We start from the raw sequence: 22,011 nt of genomic DNA, 5'->3' as shown, positions 1-22,011 counted from the left end.
TTGGTTAACTTTTCTATAACAGTAAAAGATTTTCGAAACCATTAATAACTGCATGCATTCAAAAGTGCAGAGATACTAAGAATAACAGAAATATTTATGTCAAAATGCTCTAGAAAAATATTTGAAAACTGGCTTAAAACTAAAATATGCCAAGAGCACTACAACCGTTGCTTACATGCAGCCATCTTTAGTCATGACAGATATAACCACATTATATAATATACATTATATAATATACAGTAATCTGGAAGAGAATTGAGAAAGCCTAATTCAAATTTCAAGGCAACATTGTTTACAATAGCAAAATATGATTAAGTAGAATTACATGAGTATAACAACATTTCTGAACATGCTGCCTAAATTACTGCCCCTGGATTTATTTAAAAAGACATGGATTTTTAGTGAAGATTTCAATGCAAGCTCATGGAATAGAATTTCAGAATGCTACCCTGTGTTTAATTTAATTACATCCATAATTTAATTAAATTCATCATTTAATTCAACTTAATATGGCTGAATTCACAGCCTCTACCTCTATGCCACTTAATTGGGCACAAAAAAAATTAGCAAATCTGACTGCACTGACTTTTACAGGGCAAGTAATTAATGAAGTATTACTTTTTTAAAATAGGAAAAAAAAATGTCAGCTGTAATATTCTAACAAAGTTCTACATTAAAACAGATGTTTAGGGAGCAAGGTGAACTGAAATATAATTTAATGCAGATGAACAAAACTATTCAAAGTTGTAAAACAGCAAACCTTTTGAGCTCCTCTTGTATCCTTCAATGCACTTATTAATTCTTCTAAACTTTTCAATTTTAACTCCATCTCTAATGCTCTGTTTTCCGCATTTCGCCGCTCTTGCTGGGCACGCTGAATTTCTTCCAGGATCTTCAGTTTGTCATTCTGTAGCTGAATCATTGTTTTAGAGAATTTTTCTTGCTGTGCTAGAGGCAGAGCACCACTAAACTGTCGCCGCAAAGACTGAACTGTCTGTTGTAGATGTTTGGCTCTATTTCTTCCTTCCAGTCTGGCAAAATATAAGGCTTGCTCTCTCTCATCAAGCTTCTGCTCTAAACGTAGATTATGGATCTCCATCTTCTGTAATTTCAATTTAAGTGTCTCCATTTTGCCTTCAACAACAGATTCACTACCTTGAAGGGCTATGATACGCTGATGCAGTTTTGCAATAACTGCTTTTTCATCTGACTGTGCCTAAGAACAAAGTACATAGAACAAATTTATTTCTCATTTCGAATATCTTAATGAAATGCATACGTAAATATAAACAAGCTATTTTTTTTTATTTTATATATTGCAAGTATTTTATTCCATAGGTAAGAGCAAGAATTAGCCTCTAAAAGCAGCTTTTTATGTTTCCACTATTGTTTCTACAGCCATATTTTAGAAGTACACCTTTTCAGATACCGATCTTAAAAATTGTATCTTTCCAAAATGCCTAGATGTAGAAAATATGCTAACATAAAAGCTGACACAAGTGTTGTATTTAGGGACTCAGACCATTCTAGAACACGAAAACAAACACCAATAAATTGTTTCGGCTAATAACAAAGCAATACAATAAGTATACTGCAAATCTGTGCAAGTCACTGCTTGTTTTGTAAAAAACAATCAAACTTTCCTGATATTATATTTAAATATTAATCATGTGCTATAAATCACAGAGGAATAAATATTACTTAAATAACAAGGGAAAAAGCTCAGGATCTGTTATAGCTGTACAGCTAGAAATAGAAAAAATGGAGAAGGGAATAATTAATGTAATGTAGAACTCTTGAAACGGTATGGCCACTACAAGGACCAGCTTGCTAAGTTACTTCTGAAAAGCTTTTGCAGTCTCCTAATTCACTGTAAAATTACTTCATTTCTCCTCATCCCAGGGAAAAAAATTCAAACTGCAGTGTTAATCAAGGTTGAATTTACCTGATAGTCTAAAATTTGCATTCGAAGAGATTCCACTTCTTTATCTCTGTATTGCTGTCGTGCCTCCAGGGCTTCAACTTGCATTTTTGCTACATCAGACAGTTCTCTCAACCTTGCAAGGAAAACAAGAGCATTGTGTCACTTGAAACCACTGAATAACCTATCGATTTTTTCTATGTGGAAGATACTAAGAAAAGATGCTTAGTGTGTTTCCTCATATTAAAACATTTGAGGACTGCTCTTTTCAGCATACTATTCTCTACTACTTGAGTCCTTGTTATGAAAATTCTTATGTATTGCCTCTCAACTTTTTCACAGATTGTTTTCCTGTAAATTATATAGAAGTTTTACAGCAGTAACCTACACCAGGAAAACAATGCCACAGTTTTTACCAAAACTAAGCATCTCCATCCTCTATTTCTCTCCCACTTCAGGACATAAATGCTCAAAAAGTTTTATTCTCAATCCCTTTCTCTGTTTCCCCAAGTCTAATCACTCATTTTCAGTGTCAAAAACCACTGCAAATATCCCCACAGACTTCAGTGTTTTAGGAATGTAACAGGATTACATTATATACTCAGACAAATGTCCGTATCACAGGTAGAAAGGTCAGTTTTTCAATTTATGCATACAAATTTAATCTGTTTTAAGTAAATGGCAACCCCTCCCACTGCAGCTGAATCTTTGAGGTATCTGATTCTTTGAAAGTAAGAATTGCTTTCCAATTTCTTTTACAAGATTTTGATACATTTGAAGTAGGTTGTGGCACAGAAGCAAAATAAACCTTAATTAAATAGTTTAAAAATACTAGTAATAAGTATCTAAGTGCTCACTTACCCGTGTCTATCCAGGCGAGCATTTAATTCCTTGTTCAAAACAAAATTAAGTGAATTACTTTCTTTATAGTGATGAATTAAATGGTTAATTTTCAATTCCAAAATTGGCACATATGAATGCCAAAAAAATCAGGCATTGAAAATTATCTGTTCATAATACCCAAGTAGTGTATTATATAAGCCTATATAGCCTAAATTTTTGCATGCTACCAAACCTACTGCATTCAAAATTTTTTACTTCAACACTTACTTTGATACTTCAATCTTGAGCTCCATCTCATGCTTCTCTAGGTCCATGATTTGTCGTCTATCTGCATCACTTACTGCCTTACTTACACTCTTTGACAGTTCATCTCTTAATTCCTGTTCCACTTTCTGTGCCTCAAGGTTGATTTTGGTGACCTTACAAAAAAACAAAATGAGAAACAAACAACATGGTACCCTAAGCACACAACTGCTCCCAGCCCTGAGACGAAGCAGCGGTGCCAAAAGTATCTTTTCTTTTTCAGTCATTACAAAACAGTATCCAGCTGTGTTCAAAAAAGCTTCCTTTCCTCTCTGCTTAAACATCTTTTCATCTTGACGCGCGGAAACAAACCTTACAACTCGCAGAGAGTTATAAAGCAGGTATGTTTATTGCAGCGCTGGGTGCAAGGGGGATTTCTCCGCCAAACTTGCACACCGGTTTGTGAAGCAAGCGTCCATTTATGGTGAAAAGCATACACATTCATTAAGGTTATTATAATTAAAGGCGTTACTATTCTAATTATTTCTAAGAACTCGTTATCAAAAATCTCCTCCCCTGTCCTGACCAGATGGACACCTTTCCCAGACAGTTAGGTTCCTCCTCAGCACCTCCTTAGCATGCAGCTGCTCCCGCTATCTTATACACAAGGCCATTTCTTTATCTTGGAATGCTGGGGCCCCGAGCTTTTGCTCTTTCCCAGACTGTAATACATCCGCACTAACAACCTGTAACCGTTCGTTTTCTGAATCAATCTGCAGTGTTGCATACGCATAGGAACAGAAAGCAGATTCTAAATTAAACAGAGCAGGATTCTAAATTAAATCTAATTTTTATTAGTGAACTTTATCTTAAAACCACTCCTGCAATAACTTGCCCTTAAATTAAAACAGGAAAAAAAGAAAAAAAAAAAGAATAAGACTGTAAACTCTTTAGGAAATGAACAGTCTTCCTTACAAATTTCTATGTTACTTAGTATAGCAGGGTTGGTAACACAAATAGAGGTCACAAGTGCCAAGACTCATGATAATGTAGTTCTTCTGTTCTTTCTAAAAAGAACTTTCATAATTAAGTGATATTCTTTCAAGCAGCCTGATTTTTTCAACTTTTATTATTAAATACTGAGTAACCAAAGAGCATTAAGAAAAAACTAAAGAGCATTAAGAAAAGACAGATATCTGAAAAGCATTAGGCATCATAGAGAAGCCTCAGGAATTAATTTAGTAAATACAGTTGAAGCAAATTAGTCTGATCCACTCCTTAATAAAAATAAATGATCTCTTAAACAAACTAAAAAAGTGTAGTGTATCTTATTATCTGCACTTCACATATTTGAGGTAGTACTATCTCAGTTTAGAAGGAGATGTTTAGTAGACTTCTAGTTATCTGTTCTTAAACTGATATAACTTTCAACTTTCATTAATTACCATAGCACAATCTTGTTACGTGTGTGTATATCTATCTATCTAAAAAAGCAATGATGCCAGATTAGGAGGCACTGAGAACAGGAGTATATGAAACAGGTAATGTATGTCCTGGAGATATAGAAATGAGGAAAATATGGATGCACAGAGGAACTCATAAGAAAAAAACCTGGGGCATTAGGAGTTCATCAACTCAAAATGAAGGAAGACCAGCAGGCCTAAATCCCCACATTTACCTCAGAAAATTTTGTTTCCAGTTCAAAATTACGTTCTTCTATTTGCTTTACAGTGTTCCTTAAATGTTCATACATTCGTTGCGAATGTTCTGCTCTCTGTCTTTCATTTAGTTCCTTCATTTCCAACATTGTGATTTTCTTAGAAATGGACAATATCTCACTGTTGGTTATTGCTTTTGTGGCCTTGTCCATGGCATTGTCATCCCCTACATTAAAAAATATTTAAATTAGGGAATACATAAGCTCATTCAACCATGAAAATTGTTTGCACCATGGAACAGAACATGAGTTTAAAATAATAATACAGGTGGTTTGCTAAACTGCAGGCATAGTTATCTTGCCTTATTACAAGTTTGAAAACTATCTAATTTGAATAAAATGTTATTATCAATTATAAATGGGTATATCTGCAACCGTGGTTATTGAGACTGATAGCTATTTTCTATGTAGCCTTTCATTTTATCCTTAATTCAGCTGGTAAATCTTCAGGAAATTTAATTTAAAATCTGTAAAAGAAATAGATGTGGATGAGTTCCTGAATAACAGGAATGCAAACTGCACACAAAGAAGCCCCAGCTACCAAGAAAAAGTACTTTGTTACATTGCATGAAACCAGGAAAAAGAAATAATTTTCCTGACAACCTATAAGTTACTTTGACTGACAATCAAGTTAGAATATATTGCACCTTATTAAAAAATAAAAAATCAGGTGATGTTGCTTTACAAGTTCCAGCTTTTAAACCCTTGACCCAGTAACTAGGGAAGAGTCAATATGGAACAGTTTCCAGAGGAAAATACCAACTTAGTTTTGGTCAAATAGATAAGTAAAATGGAATAAAACAAACAAAAAAGAAATTCACAAAAAAAAAAATATTAAGACCATTAATGAATAGTTTTTATGTTTTTGTTGTTAAGATACATCAATTTTAAAATATTGAGAATTTTTTTTACTTTTACACAGGACATAACATTTGATTTTTAATGTTGTAATATAACTTTCATACTTGCCCAGCTTAGTCATCTGTTCCCAAGCCTGTTCTACAGTGTGAAGTTTCTCTTTTGTGATCTCCAGTTCCTTATTCAGTAAATTTATCTGTGCTTTCAAGGATTCATTCTCACGCTGTATGACAAAAAAGTTACAACATAACAGCAAACTATTTACCTGGCGCAGGCTTGATGGTTAGTGTCTATAAATCTTTTAAATTAACAGATCTTACCTATGCACAACCCATAATCTACATACACGGCAACAGAAGAGCATAAATTTCCCCCTAAGCGTAAAAACGCTGGTCTTTGCTCTCTATGTTGTATCTTACTGTCAACTACTATTACCATGACCGTTTATCATCAGTGACTGTGATTCCTAAAGTGTCCAGAACTAGACAAAAAAAAAAATAATAATCTATGTTTGTCACGATAAACACTTCACTAACAATAGAAAAGAAAGAAGTGCTTCTGGAGGATATTTCATCCTGCACAGGATACTTAATCTTGCACATAAATACATGTTTGAGACAGACCGTATGCTTCTTTTAGCTCTTTTAGGCATCTAATACGATGCCAAACAGTTTTGTAAATGTTCCTTTGCTCCTCCAAACAGAAACAAAGTTTTCCACATTAAACAGTAAAACAAATTGAATGCTTCATATTAATTTTCAATTTCTAATTTTCTAAACACGCTTTTAGTTTGCTATTGATAAAGGATTCTCTAGCACCGTGAAATTACTGAAAGAGGCAATGCAAGTTTTCGTACACTCAAAATTTTATAAAATAGAGAAGGAACCATTCATTCTGTAGCTAACACAAATGCACCTACCTGTTCCCAAGCAGACGAATTTAATAGTTCAGTAAATTTACCCACTACATATATTTAACCCTTGTCAACCACAGAAATCCAACAGACAAAAATATGACATGAGTTTTAGCTACTGGTTAAACTACTACTTTCTTGGGCTATTACTGCTGACATGAATGAAAAGCGGGAGGGAGTAATGTATCTTTGAAGCCAGCTTCACAGTTCTTGAAAAGAAACTCCCTTCTAATTGAGAATAAAAGTTCAAAGGAATAGTTATGTATTTTCAGTCCCTATGACATTCTGCAAATGCATTGTGAATGATCTTTGGTTATTTACTTTTTTTTATGGAAGTAAAATTCCAAAGGTTTACTGCCTTGTGGAACTGAACATTTCACTCCTGTAAATCAGGAATTAGTAAGAGCACTTACTTTGGCAGAAACCTCAAAGTTTTTACTCTCATTCTGCTTTCCTTATGACCTCTCAAACTGAAGATGATAGCAAATAATCCCTTCTGCCAGCCTTGTTTGGTAATCAAAGAACTAAAAATAACTTGTGAGCGAACATACCCAGAGCTTAACTTAAAAAGCAAACGAACAAACATAAAAACCAAACAACCAAACCCACCAATACAGTTAAACAAAATGCTTTTATTTATGCCATTGAAATAAATTCTGGGGCTTTGTGTATGTTTCTTAATCCACTGTAAAATACCAGGTAAGCAAATTAAAATTTGATAGCAACACAAAGACCGGCTTCAACATCTTATTCTCACTATGAAACTGTTAAAACCAGCAGTTCTAGTGACTTCTGTTCTTTCTATTAAGTGAGAACAAAACGCAATGCTGAATGAACTTATGAGGTTTTTTTCACTTAGGGTTCAAACATAATACAAACATTACCTCCATGTGTTCCATGTTTGTTGTTCGTTGGACAAGCAAGTTATCTTTTTGTAGCATATCTCTGTATTTAGCAGTTAATTCATTATACTGCTTATTGGCCAGTTCTAGCTCAGACAATGGCACGCTGCCATCCAATGCTTTTTGCAAAGCTGCAATCTTAAAGCTAGCCATTTCCTATGAAAATAACCAACACAATGGGTCACTAAGGTCTGCTAAATCTTTAAATAGAAAAAATAAATTACTCTACAGAAAAAGAATACCACTTAATATAATGCCTTAAAACATGATACTGGTTTATTTTACTAAATTACTGTCCATCTTTATAAACTACTTGCAATAAACATTGACAGAATTTCCCTGGCATTCCAACTCTCTGGGTGATTTTATCAATAGCTGCTTCTTGATCATAAGGCACTGTCAAAACCATATTTTATTAAAATGATTTAATACAAGCCCTAGCAACCCAGAAGGCCAAAAAGTAAGATTTGGTTTCATATGATGCTTTCAATAAACTTGTTGATGCAACTTCAGAAGAAGAAAACTGACAGGTTTTATATTATGAGGTTTATTTAAGTACAAAGAATGTTTTGACAAAATTTGTAACAGCATTTAACAAGCACTTGGGTAATGCATTCAAGAAACTAGTACTTCCTCCATTTAAAAAAGAAAGCGTATTTATTGCCAAATTTTAAAAATAAAAATGTGTGCTATTACTACTATAAACTATACCTTGAATCGTTGCAAGTTTCCAATCTTCCCTAGAACTGCAGTCTCCATATGCGTTATTTCATCCTTTAGTTTCTCATTTTCTTTTCTAAGATGTCGTTCCGTTTCAAGTAAAGTGCTATTCTGCCTTGTTAGTGACCTTTCATTAACTTGTAAAACAGTTATTTTCCTATTATTTTCTGCAAGAACTTTTTTTGTTTCATCAGGATCCAGCTGAAGTGCAGTGAGTAAATTCTGTAATATAATATTTTAACAAGAACCTTGTACAGAAATATGGTAACACTCAACCATGTAGACAAGCTTTCTTGTACGTTTTTTAACCCAGCTGTAAATATGCTGTTAATATTTTTGAAATAATTTCTTTTTGCTAATAAAACATATAGACACAGTCAACACATGCGTAAGCATACAATATTCTGTTTTAAGAAAAAAAGAATTTAAATCTTCAAAATCACTAGTTTCTGAGAAATAGAAGCTAAATACATCTGACCGACAAGTAGAAATTTTAGTTAATGCTGATATTCTCAAAATTTAGAAAAAAAATAATTCTCTGCATACATTGTCATCACTCTTCCCCCTTTTACTAGAGTCAAAACAAACATATTGGAACAATTGTCTAAACCAAATAGAATTCCTGTGGTTCTTAACAAACACTAATAATGTCCTATTTTGAGGATCAAACCAGTATTTGTAAAGTAACCACAGGACCTCTCTTGTGGAAACATGCATATGTGTGTGTGCGTGTGCGCACACACGTGTTTGCATGCGTGTATAAAACTGAGGAGAGGTGGGAGGGGTGGGGGGGAGAGAGAACTACAGGAACTCCAGTCACCGAAGGCACATGAGCTTGAGTTTTGCTGTCACAAACATCAGCTTGCCAAGGAGACAGGGAGTAGAAATTGGAACTGTAAAATCTCAGTTTCCTAAGAGCCTAATGAAGAAGAGTGAGCAGGTAGCTAGAAAAAACTGTCGAGTCCTGGAAGCCTGAAGCCATGAAAAAAATCCAGTTCCATGACAACTGGCAAAGATCTGGCTTTTCTGATCAAGAAGCCTGTTCTTCTTAAGATTTTAAGAACAACCAACGCATTTTCCTTGATCATTCACAATGAATTACTTTCAGAGATATATTTAATCTGAAAACGTACACCTAATTCTAATCAAAATTACATACTAACAAGAAATAATACTAAATAATAGTATGCATTTCTTATCTTTGGATAGGATGTGTTTCTGGAAACAAAAGCTATTGGCAAACAGTAATTTCTTAAAAGATCTCAGCAACACTTTGATAGCACCGCTAACATCATAAAACTCCATTATATTTTAAAGACATTTAAAAAACAAATCCCAGAAATATCTTAATCCTGCTACAATCTACTCCTGTTACTCTGGAAATGCACAGTAAGATACTGAACAAATGAAGTAAAATTGCACGCTCTCTCTTGTTTTTTTTTAAACATACAGTAGAAATGTGCAAAACAATTTCAATTTCACTTTTCTGGAAATAGACTTAATTGCCTCAGGATACAATTATTTTGCAAATCCATTACAGTTATGAACATGATTATAAGCAGGACCACATACCACTACTGCTACCCCTCACGAGAAGAAAAGGGTGAGAACTCAGCTGTCTAAACTTAGGCACCCACAGCCATTTTCAACATCTTGGGATATCCTTGTCCTGGGTCTGCTTCTCAAAAAGGACATGTGTATCCCATGTGTCTTCTGTCGTATTTGGCAGCTTTTGGTATCTGCCCAAAGAAACCTAAAACCACCTAAAATTGCACTATGTCTGTGATTAGGCACCTGCAATAATTCCAGGAACTTTCAAATACCATCTTCTTAAAAAGTTATTTTTCTCTTTTCTTAATAAAATATTGAATTCAGTCTTGGTGGAAGTAAATCAGAATAGGAAGACAAATTCTGTTTCCTGTTTTTGTGAAATACTGATACATATAAATTAATAGGAATATATAAATGAGATGTAATTCAAAGTAATAACCTTAATTCTTAGTATAAATTAATGTGTTTTTCACAGAGGTTCCTGCACTGCTCCTCCTCCCAATCAAACAGCCTGAATAAGAACTTCTGTTAAGAGAGCAGTCTTTTGAGAAAAAGAGCAACAAAATTACTTACAGAATACGCCTTTATTTTTGTAGCATCCTGTTCTTTTTGCTCTTCTAGCTTTTTCTTTTCCTCTTTCATATCTTCTGATTCTTTCTGCCAGCTTTCCTTTTGACTAAAATAGTAATTAAATATTTTCTTTTAGAATGATGAAAGACTTGATGATTTTTAAAACTGTAACTAAAACAGCAACCCTGAAACGTTGCAAACCAGGATACCTATTTTTATCAGTAACGTAATTTGAAAAAGATGTTATAAAAAGTAGATGAATTACTGAAAAACTATCCCCTCTGTTTAGGCTGCAGCTGGTTTAATGATGAAAATAATTCTTAAGTATTTTATCTTGTCTTCAAATGTGCGCTATGGTGCAGAGATAGAGGTGCCTTACTCCCCAAAAATATACACACATGGGATTTAATCTGCTTTAAATTACACAGTTGTATTTGAAATTCATTACTTTCTGGCACATATCTGTGTAAAAATAGGCAAAGTTTAAAACTTTGCAAATAAAAACATCTCCAGGTTAACTACCACTCTGGAAACTCCAGGTCTTCCCTTTTCTAGGAAGGGAGACAAAAATCATACTACTGGCAATTACCACGCTGTTGAGCCTGGAAACAGGCCTTTTTTTTTTTTTTTGAAGTAGAGTAGGCCCAGCAGATTTCAGCAGGTATTCACAATTGTGAATTCACAATCACAATTATAATTCAGCTGATGAGATTTAAAGCTAGATAAAATGGCTTGGCAAATAATCAGTGACTCTTTGACTTCTGAGAGACAGAATACCTAAGTTATTTTGAAGTATTTTTAATCATCCAGAATGGTACAGTATCATAAAGAAAATATTTCTTGCTCATCCTTTGAGAATTCCCAACAGCACAGCAATTGGCTTTTCCTTTAAAAGATGTTGGTTTGAATTTCCCTCAGGAAGTGGACATAATTAAACTTAGGATTCACATATCCACATTCTGTATTAGAGGTCAGACTTCTAAACAGAAGGGCAGGCAATGGCTGTAATATTAACTCAATTTTTTTTCAATGGTTTTGCAAGTCTTTCCTTCTATTACAATAATTTATTTCAGAGTCATAAAGGACACTATTTCCCACGGTAGTTTTTCTATTTCATGAAGAACAAACAGAAAAACTGCTAGGACCCATACATGACAGCAAAAGAAAATGAGACTGAAGAGTCCATAACACCAGGTTCTAATAAAATACAAGACATCAGATGCAGAAAGCATAGTACAACCCCTGTTACAAAGTATGCAATGAGTTTTCTGAATCTTTACAGGACTGAAGAAAATGTATGGTGTCCATATCCAAGACAAGCAGCATTTATGACAACGACCAAAGAACTACTTCAATACAGCAGTGAATCTTGTATGCAAAATTATTAAAAGTTTAGGTAGTTGAACTTTCGTAATTCAGAAAAGAGAACAATACCTTTGATATTCTTTATACAGCAAGCCTTGTTGATGACGAATTACTGCAAATTTTCGCTTGTAGTCCTCTACTGCATCTTCTAGTTTTTTAAGTAACTGTTCTTTATTTTCCAGTTCCTAATGATTATTTTCCAAATAAAAATACTGAATTGATTAATATAGGTTTTAAACATGAAATTATTAATCAAAATGCCCATTCTCCCTTGTGTTTTTCACAATAGATGCTTCTATCATGAACTGTGTGAACTGCAGATATGAAGTGTGTTTTTTCTTTATAAGCAACAGATGAAAAAAAAGTCCAATAGACTTTGGCATTCATATTAATAAGTGTGAAATAGTTCATAAAGTGCACTGTGGATTACATCCCTCAAAGTTCAAAACACCATGACCGTGTTGCTAGCCCACAAGGAATACTAACTGAACGTCTAACTGGAAGGCATTGTTTTCTTCCCATGTTCCCAAATACTATTCTACTTTATAACCAGATACAGTTGAAAAATATCCTCTAATCGACAAAACTAAAGCGAAAAAAGACAGAACAAAATAATTTAATAGTAGAAAAAAAGGTAAGTTCTTTTTACTCCAGTTTTCATAGAATCAATTCTTCTTTATTATACGCTTGTCTGCTATCCTCCCCACTGGAATCACTGGCTTAGGTTTCAACGTATTTATGCCTCTTAAAAATGTTGACATATTTTTGATAAATAATAGAATGAAAATTCGTATGGTAAACAGAGACCTTTGCTGTACAGAGAAAAACTTCAGAGTAGGATTTGCACATGCAGACTCAAGTGTGGAATCCAGACAGCAGTAAGAGAGAATTTCACGTAAATGAGTGCAACTGCAGAAGTAGAAGGAAGAGTGGGCAAATATTTAGATAAAAATTCAGATTTAAAATAAAAAAAATCTGAATTGTTGTAAAAAATATAATTAGTATTAGCTCCCAGCAAAATACTTATGGCCTTTAAAAAACAAGATAGCTCGAAGTGTTTACTGGGTGTGGGAACTTCAAAATAATTTTGGAGAGTTCTCCCATGTCCACATATGACATGGTACTAGATTTTGGAGGAATTAACTATATGTCACAAATATTCCTAATATCAAAGAGTAAATGAGTTACCTGTATAAGACGTATTAAATATTCATTCAGAGAATTAATCGTATTAACACTTGAAGGAACCATTCCTTCTGGAAGATTCACTGTTTGGAAGACAATATTGGCACCTTCTGACTGACGTAATAAGCAAATTTCATTTTTCAGTTGAGCAATCTAAAGAAAAGAAACATAAAGACGTAGCTCTAGATATTCAATTAAAAAAGAAATCACTGATGGAAAATATATTGTTTTCTTGTGCTATATCAGTTGTTATTAACATCCTAATTCACTAGCACTTACATTCTAAAGGATTCAAACACACTTTAAAGTAACCTTTAAAAATGCTGCGATTCCATAAATCATCAAATGCATAATATCTGAAGCTAAACTTATCAAATTACTCCAGCAGTCAGGCTGGAGTTTTGGACAGAATTATTGCAGTGATTATTTGATGGTTTAGTCTAAACAAAACTTTGCCTTTTCATTTAATTTCTTAAAAGCTCCCTGGTCCTCCACAACTTAAAACAAGATACAGGACTTCAGAGAATGATTCTTCATTTTAGAACACTTAATTTCTGTTACTTATTTATAAATAACAAATGCAAGACTACTTGCTTTTTAAAGAAAGAAACCTGTGAGCTTTTTTGGACACAGCTCTCCACAAAAGATAGCTATGCCTGGTGCTCAACATGATAGGATATTCCAAGGATAAAGTAACATTAAAAAGAGTAAGATTGGAATTTAAAATGGTTGTTTAATTATTTGTTAAATTAATTATTAAAACATAAATTTAATTAAGATTTGTATAATTACACTATTCACATAGGCTAAATTCAGGATCTTACACATTTTGTGGTTTTGTTCTAAATTATCAGAGCAGCCACTTCTCAAGTACAAAATAAATTGTATTAATTGTGTACCTGTTCATTTGCATTTGCCAGCTGATTAGAGAAATTTGTTGCCTCCTTCTGAGTGTGTTTCAGTTCCTGTCTTAATTCTTCATTTCGTCCTGTAAGCTGGTCAACCTGAGCTTTCAAGTGCACACTAGTATCAAAGATTCCTTCTGAATTCTTTGACTCCATTGCCTAATGCAGTAAACATTTAATTAACAAAACAGAGGAAAAAATGCAGAAAAGCTTTGTTTTTTTCACAATAAATTAGAGCCCTCAAGTTTAGACTACAAGAAATTAGCAAAAAGCATGAAATTTTAATGTTTTAAAATCTACTTATCAGTTTCCTGATGGTATGTTTGCCACAGACTGTGATTTAAATGGTTACATTTTCCTGTAAAAATAATAACTTTTTTGGCAAGATGTTTGAATAAAGAATTTTTCTTAGATATTTCCTGCAGGTCCCATAGAGATAAAAGACATGCAAATGAACTTCTACCTAAGTTTTATGACTGAGACAATAAATTTGCCAAAGACAGTTTTATACTATGCGGCCAAATATTTTTTTAAAAAATTTTTACTAGCAATATCTTGTTGCTGTATATTTTTAATTTGCATTTTTAAAGAGGTATCACACGAAGTACTCCTACATGTAACTAAGGAAGCGTATATATAAGGAAGCTACTATTTAATTATACAATAACCCAATAATTGAAGAGGAAAAAAAAAAAAGCCTATAAATCCTATAAAACTAAATAATACTTTAGAAATCAAGCTTACATTAACTAAACGATCCAGACTAGGGATTATTAAGGCTGTTTCTCCTCCCTTCACACTAGGATCCGTCTGCATTTCCTTGACAGCTTGCAATATTTCTTTCATTCCTTGTTCAAGTTGTTTATTCTCTTCTGATAATTCTTTTACTGTAATAAAAATTGTAAATGTGTCTAAAAGTACTTAAAAATGAGTTAAATTTTCCTAGGACATTTCATCATAATAATTGTTGATTTGATATATAAAAAGAATGTTCGTATTATATATAGACATAACCAATTAGGAAGTTAAAAGTAAAGCTGCTAGGAACATCTGGAGAGTGTATTTTGCTGGAGAAATACCAATAAAACAATAATTAGATGTTTCATGGGAACAAATTTGACTTCATTGAACCTTCCAGTCTTTAATGTTTCCTGCCAGGTTTTTCACTTTTTTTAGAAGCCTATGCGACTGGCTTTCATGAATCCAGAAATGTGGCTATCTTGGAAGTGCTTGGAGCTAGCGATGAAGTACATAGGAATAGCCTGAATTCCTGCTGCAGACTAGAACAAAAGAACATTTAAATTATTTGGCTGTAATAAGGACTGTCAAGACATACAGTTCTCCTGCCACCATTAATCTCTTGGTGGAATTCCAGAGTTTCCAGCACAGAGCAAGAAGTCTGGAAACTTTAAAAAAAAAAACCAAAACAAAACAACAAACCTGTCAGAACATTCTCTGCATCTTAACAATATGGCTAACTGTCTTGAAAAGCCAGGAGTGAACTGCGCAATTTGGAGCAGTTTGAGCAGTTTCACCAAATCTATTTTGAAAAGTCAAAAAGAAATTTTAGAATTCACTTTCTCCGTGGAAAAAAAAAAGATTCTCGTCTATAGAAATTAGCATTATTTTTATATTGGAATGCGCAAGCAGTGCACTTCAGCTAACATACATAAGTATGTATGCAGCCAGTGAGTTTAATTCCCCAACACTTCCTCGGAGCCAGGAAAGCACTACAATTACACAGGTAAATTGAATAATTATTATAATTGGGATCACTTACAGACTTAAAGCCCTTATTAGGTCTGATTCAGGAAGGAAAAACATGAGAGATACCAGTTTAATATATTTATTGAGAATAAGCTATGCTTCATGCACTGTCACTAATTTAAGTTTTAAATTAGCAACACAATATGTGTATTTATACACACACCCACGAAGATATACACTAATATAAAGAGAAAATTTAAAAAAAAAAAGTCATAAATGCCATTTACATTAACTGTTTTGTAATCGTTGTGTTCACACCTGAACCAATTCACAACCATAATTTCCACAGTTGATAAGTATATCAGAATAATTGTATAATAACTTTCTACGTACACAGCAAATGCAACCATTGTGAAAGATATCAGAGTAATCTGCATTTAAAAAAACCCTGTAAAGACAGGTGTTTGTGGTCACAATTACAAAACCAGAAAAACTAAATAACCAAACTATCTGCAGGTACCTGAGAATATTCCCTGGTTTTAAAACAGGTTGCAACTTACATTTTGCTTGAAATTTGGCTATTACAGTCCTGTTCTTCTCTAAATCTCTCTCTTTCACACTTAATTCATTTGCAAGATGCTCATTCTAAAGAAAAGACCAAAGAAGACTCAAAAATTGTAATTTAGGACTTTTAGTATTAGAATTTTCATTAAGACTGTGGTTAAATGAGAATAAACGCTTGAAAATATTGGTAATCCATACATATTCAACACTGAAATTACACAGTATGTAAACCAAAATGAGGAGTTATATGGATGGGAACAATCAAAGAAATAGCCTTATCTTCACAGCAACAAATGTATCAAGAAAAAATAATTAAACCATGAATAGACTTTCTAAATATTAACCCTGGGCGGGGGGGTTGGTGTTTTTTTTAAAGAAAACTTGTACTACCTGCACTGCCTGACTTCTGCATCTTTCAAGATTTAATTCTGTATAACTACTTAGCATACTCTTCATCAACAAATCTCTGGATATCTGCTCATTCTAAAAAAAACCAACAGTAAGTTATTAGTATAGGATTTTATCTCCATTTCTATTAAAAAAAAAAAAAATTATTTCCAAAACTTATCTTCCAAAATATAAAAAACCCCACTTCTTTTCTACTGAAAAAGGCATTCATTCCACACTTGGCTAACACAGTATTTTAAGAGAAATTAAAACAGCAAAGCACACTCCTATAGCATGGAAAAACCGCTGTATAATTGAAAAAAGCCTGACGTATATAGACTTATATTTCTGCTGATCAATTATATAGCTCAACAGGCTCAACAGAAATGGCATCAGTTCCAAAACATTTTAGTTAAGGAAAGACCTATTTGCTTATCTTATACATTTTAACCATGTTGTTTCCTCATCACATTCTTAGATGGTTTTTCCCAGACAAAAAAACCCCAGAGATTCCAATTTTAGCAATCTAATGTTCTAGTCCCAGCCTTTTTTCAAATTTGGAGTATGCCTTCATGAAAATTTCACAGTCCACATGTGAATCTCCTGCCTGAAATGCAATGGCAACTGAGATGGATTCACTGGAAGAATTAGACAAGGTGTATCCTGGCTAACACTGTCTAGGGAAACATGTATTCTTGGATCATGCAGCAGTTGGAACAACAGAACAAAAATCTATGAGACTCTGAGGGACTGGCTTGGATCATGCCCCAAATATATCTCTAGCAACCAAAGCAATGGCCTCCACTATACAGAAAACCAACACAGCATTTCAAGAAACCAATTCAGGAAGTTACCAGTGAAGAATATTTTTATGAGATTTATCATGTGAATAAAAGAAACAAACATCCTGAAATCAACCCATCCTTTCACTGATTATTAAAAGTTTTCAAAAACCCTTTTGAGAATCTAAAAGATTTTATCACTAGAAATCATTTTAATAAACAATGGAATTTTTCATTGGAAATCTTTTTTTCTGAAAACAGATATACATTATCTTTATCAGCCGGCAGGGAAATGGACTCAGGAACTTCTTAAATGTTTCCCAGAATGAAAGGTTTTTCTCATTCTAAAAGTCTAACTTTACACCATCTGTTCTCTCTGGAGGTAGGAGATGTCCTCTAGTTAAATAACATGTGCCCTTTAACAGAAGCTCATCTTCCGATTTTCATACCAAAGGACTGATTCAGTCCCTAATTCATTCAACTAACGCTTGTAAATTACCATTTGTATTTCTCTGTATTTATTTAGAAGAATCTTTAAAAATATTCCTCAAACTATTTTGTTTAAAATACAGCTGCAAGAATTGATTTGTATCAGATGCAAGGCTGTATGCACCAGTAAGAAAAAAGACGGGTACTTTGTTTACACAGACGTGTCACAGGTCTTAGAATAAAACCCATTCTCTCTTTGTACACATCTATGTGCATGTGCACAGCTGTTGTGCAAACTTCTTCCACCAACAGAATGAAAATACGTGCCTACATTTTTCAATCGTATGTCAACAAATAAACTGCAAATTCTTTTTATTACAAGAAAAAATGCCCAATTCTCTTAGAACTATGCTATAGCTTTAATCAGTAAGGATGAAGGTAAACGAACACATTTTTACTATTTGAATTTATCTTCTAAACAACTGCAATATATATAAACATATCCATACTATAAAGGTGTCTCACCTGAGATCTAAGAAGGGCTAATTCTCTCCTCAATTGTTCTATGATATTTTCAACAGGATCTACCTCACCTGAGTGCTCTGATTGTCTGTTTTCAAGTCTGCTTTCCAAAGTTTTTACTTGCAACAGTTCTGTTAGGCATTTCTTTACTTCTTTGTCTTCTTGAAAGGCAGAAAACTTCTCTTGTGAATAGTCTTGCTTATCCTTCAATGGCATTATTTGTGTTTTGTGCGTTACTGGCTTTCCAAGAGCAGATGCACAGGAAATAAGAGAGTTTTTGCCAAGAGATAGTCCTGCGCAAAAATGTTCCTGATCTGTTTGGTCTGAATTGGAAGTTATGGACACTTGATTCTGAAAAGATGGTTTGTTTCTGTAATTTTGGTTATTTCCCTCTGAGGTCTGACACTCTTGCTGATAAGCAGAAAACAAACCTGTGTCGTCTGATTTTAAGTCTTTTGACATCTCTCTGTTGTCTGTATAATCTGTTATCCCCGATGTCTGTATACATCGTAGCTCTGGTGATACAAAAAGCTCTTTTATACTAAGAGTTTCAGAATTACAGCTGTCACTAACTAGTTGCCACTCGGTCACATGCTTTGAACCTACATGAACCAAAGAAGTATTTCTTTTTTTTTCCAAATGACCTAAGTTCTGAAGTACGCCAGAAGCTCTTCCAGGTAGATTTCTCACAGCCTTACTGTTTTCAGCTATATCTTTCTCCGACTTCAAAAGTCTAACTGGTGCTCCTCTATCTGCAAGTGTATTTCTCCTTTCCATGTTACACAAGCTGCTAGCCTATATTCACAAAAAATATAGAATTTTCATAAGTTTTCTTAAAAAATTACAAATTATTAATTTCGGGATTTTTTTAAAAAGCAGTTAATAAAAGCACCTAGAGAAATATTTGAACAGAGATTTCCAAGATAAACATTTTTTGTATTTCTCTTTCAAAATAAAATAATGTTATGGACTTGCTTTATGAACCTACCTTTGCTTTTACTTCAGCAATATCATATCTGTTCAAAAAATCCAACTTCCTTTCACTCATTTCCTTCTCTTCAGTAAAGCTATCACTTATCAGCATATCACCAGCATCCAGTCCTAATCACAAGTAAATGTACAAGTAATAAAGGATTATGAATTTTTAATTGGTCTCCAAGCAAGGGAATATATTCCATTTAGTATATCTGAGTCCCAGTTTTCTACCTGCAAAGTAAGGAGCTGTAAACCTTTCCATTTGAGCACATTATGCTTCCCCGAGTGGCAGAGAACGGAAATTTTAAGATTTTTGAACCACATACATTATATAGATTTACTAGAAATCATGGCAAAACCATCCTGCATCTAAGAACTGCAACCCAACGGCACAACTCAGTGATGTAATACTGGCCATCACAAGTCAAAACGCTACTGAGCTGTAAGACTATGGAAATACAAAACCACTCACCTCCTCCTACAGATTCAGTGAGATGTATTTACCCTTCTAATTTAAACAAATGAGTAAATATAACAAAGCTATGTTAATAAACATAGACAGCATGTTTTTGAAAGGACAGTATATAATAAAAAAAATAATCCTACCTACTGTTGCACCTCTTCTTCCTTTCTCCTGAGCCAACTTACGAACCTGTTTTTTCAGTACCACTCTTTCCTCTTCTAGTCTTTCAATCTGCATATTAATATTCACAGATCAGTATTTCATTTCGTTCAAATACATTTTCATTGCGTAGCTCTTATGCAAAAAGAGGATTTATCACTTGCCTCTTGCAAAAGAATCTGGTTTTCAGCTCTATATTGCTGCTGCTTCAGTGTTTTGCTGTTTCTGAATTCATTTAAATCAATCATTGTCTTTGGCTCAAGACCTAAAACACAGTATACGCTGTGTAACTACTCATTAAGGAGGAACATTAGTGTTAGTAATCATTAGAATGTAGTTCATTTAAGTAAGAATACAGCTAGTCAAGTAGCAATAAAAGAAAAAAAGTTGATAGTTGAATATCTATATTTCTATATATATACACACATCTTGTGCTCCATATAACACCAGAGACAGCTCGATTTTACTTCAGTTACTCAAACACTGAAACACCACACCACTGAAAACTCACACTCAAACACCACAATGTAATAAAATGCCACCTAAAATTAACTATATTTATGTTTCTATTCTTCTATATAAAAATAAGCCTGTCCAAAGTTTTCTCTGTGTTTTTCAGTCTAGCATTAGAACTTCAGTATGTTATGTTTTCCAAATACCATATTTTGAAGTTAATTAAGGAGTGTACAGTCAAAGAGAAACAAAACCAAAAAAGCACTACAAGACCTCTTCTCCTACTTTCAAAGCAACCTGTAAGCCAAGTTTAGTCATGTATATTCAAGGTTAGTCATACAACCATTCATGCAGTTTGTCCTAACTAAAACTACTTGCAAAATATTAGCAGAATTACTTTGAATACAAAACTATTTCCAAGTAGTTACTTGGTATAGTAAAAGATTTCCATTACATAATGTTATTTCAAGTCTTACACAACAAATAACTGAAAATGTAATGGATACAGCATACCTAAGCGCTCTCTAAGTACTTCATTTTCATCAAGAAAATCATTTATTTTAAATTCAAGGTTATTGAGTTCCTTAATTAATGTTTCGATCTCATGATCTCGTATTTTGATTTGCTTTTTTAAATCTTTTATTTCAGCAACAGCCTCTTCCAAGCCATATATTCCCTGTAAAAAAACAAATGGGAAGTAAAAACAAACCAACCAACAGAAGACATAAGAAAATAAATTATTAATCTTTTATCATTACACAGATAAGGAAAAATGTTTTTCAAACTTTATCTCTCTTCTGCGCTATGCTTAGTGAAAAAAGTTACTGAACAAAAAGCTGATCCTACAAATCTGTCTTTTGACAACAGAGGAGTCTCTGCATATTTGAAAATGGAGTCTTCTTACTACATGATCCTTCAAAGAATCATATCTTGACTCTTCAATTATTGTTCAATAGACTTCAGAAGCCCATATAAGTATATTAAAGCTGACAACTCTTAAAAATTATTAAGTATAGCTTATATACATGCACTCAGTGACCACTAAATGTTATTATGAAAGAAAAGACTAGAAAGAAAACCCCAGCATCAGAAGTCATTCATTTAATTTCTAATTACAACACAGTCAATAAAACATGGAAGGACAAATGATCGCCTAAAAATATGATGCAATACCCTGTCCACTCGAACAAATTGTTTACCAGTTCATAGTCTCTCATTCGTTTCAGAGCCTCAACAAGCTCTTTGTCCTTTTCTCTAGCATCTGCTTCTGCTAATTCTGCTGATTTCTCAGCCTCCTTAGTTCTCTCTTCTAGCATTTTTAACTTTTCTTGCATATCCCCAATCCAATTCTGCTGAGCAAGAGATGAGTGACCTGGAAAGAAAGACCTTGATCTGTTTACTAGTAATTCTTGCTATCAGCCATTAAACAATAAAAAGATACTTCAGATAATGTTATAATGGAGATCTTCATTTCCTGCTCTTTTTACTCAAAGTAATTACAAAAGACTACATATGAGAGGTGTTTTTTTTTTTTCCTCTCTCATTCTTTAATTCAAACAATATTTATGAGAAGGGCACATAAGGGACATCAGAATTTATTTAGAGCTGAGACTATATATTATGCTCTAATCATTATAGACAAGGAATAGTTTTATTAGGCATTGATTACCCATAAAACCCACTGAAGTACTGCGAATAAATTTAAACTCTTCTCAAATATTTAATAAATGGAAATGAACATAAAAATTAAAGACTAATTTTACTCAAATACTGCAAACATTTTTTCTGTATTTCTAGAGAAAAAGAATGCACAGCAAATTAATGGTTTCTTATTTTGCTTTTCATAGATCTTAAAATAAAATGGTCATGTTACCTTT

The 22,011-nt window shown here is 33.3% G+C and overlaps 1 protein-coding gene across 1 annotated transcript in view; it reads right to left on the bottom strand.

Annotated features, from left to right (window-relative positions):
* CEP290 (centrosomal protein 290) overlaps positions 1 to 22,011 on the bottom strand; it is a 53,455-nt gene that overhangs the window by 21,592 nt on the left and 9,852 nt on the right. The window contains exons 14-31 of the mRNA XM_074167547.1: positions 21,334 to 21,546; positions 20,648 to 20,810; positions 19,846 to 19,946; positions 19,666 to 19,753; positions 19,073 to 19,185; positions 15,961 to 16,045; positions 14,438 to 14,580; positions 13,688 to 13,852; positions 12,792 to 12,941; positions 11,673 to 11,788; positions 10,242 to 10,344; positions 8,109 to 8,339; positions 7,380 to 7,553; positions 5,694 to 5,805; positions 4,686 to 4,891; positions 3,032 to 3,183; positions 1,946 to 2,057; positions 761 to 1,216 (exon numbers count right to left, since the gene is read on the bottom strand). Of these exons, the coding sequence (XP_074023648.1) occupies positions 761 to 1,216; positions 1,946 to 2,057; positions 3,032 to 3,183; positions 4,686 to 4,891; positions 5,694 to 5,805; positions 7,380 to 7,553; positions 8,109 to 8,339; positions 10,242 to 10,344; positions 11,673 to 11,788; positions 12,792 to 12,941; positions 13,688 to 13,852; positions 14,438 to 14,580; positions 15,961 to 16,045; positions 19,073 to 19,185; positions 19,666 to 19,753; positions 19,846 to 19,946; positions 20,648 to 20,810; positions 21,334 to 21,546 (2,883 nt within the window). The remainder of the gene's footprint in view (positions 1 to 760; positions 1,217 to 1,945; positions 2,058 to 3,031; positions 3,184 to 4,685; positions 4,892 to 5,693; positions 5,806 to 7,379; positions 7,554 to 8,108; positions 8,340 to 10,241; positions 10,345 to 11,672; positions 11,789 to 12,791; positions 12,942 to 13,687; positions 13,853 to 14,437; positions 14,581 to 15,960; positions 16,046 to 19,072; positions 19,186 to 19,665; positions 19,754 to 19,845; positions 19,947 to 20,647; positions 20,811 to 21,333; positions 21,547 to 22,011) is intronic.

The sequence above is a fragment of the Numenius arquata genome, chromosome 2, assembly GCF_964106895.1.
Source record: "Numenius arquata chromosome 2, bNumArq3.hap1.1, whole genome shotgun sequence".
Classification (NCBI taxonomy): domain Eukaryota; kingdom Metazoa; phylum Chordata; class Aves; order Charadriiformes; family Scolopacidae; genus Numenius; species Numenius arquata.
This window is presented reverse-complemented; position numbering and strand designations above follow the sequence as displayed.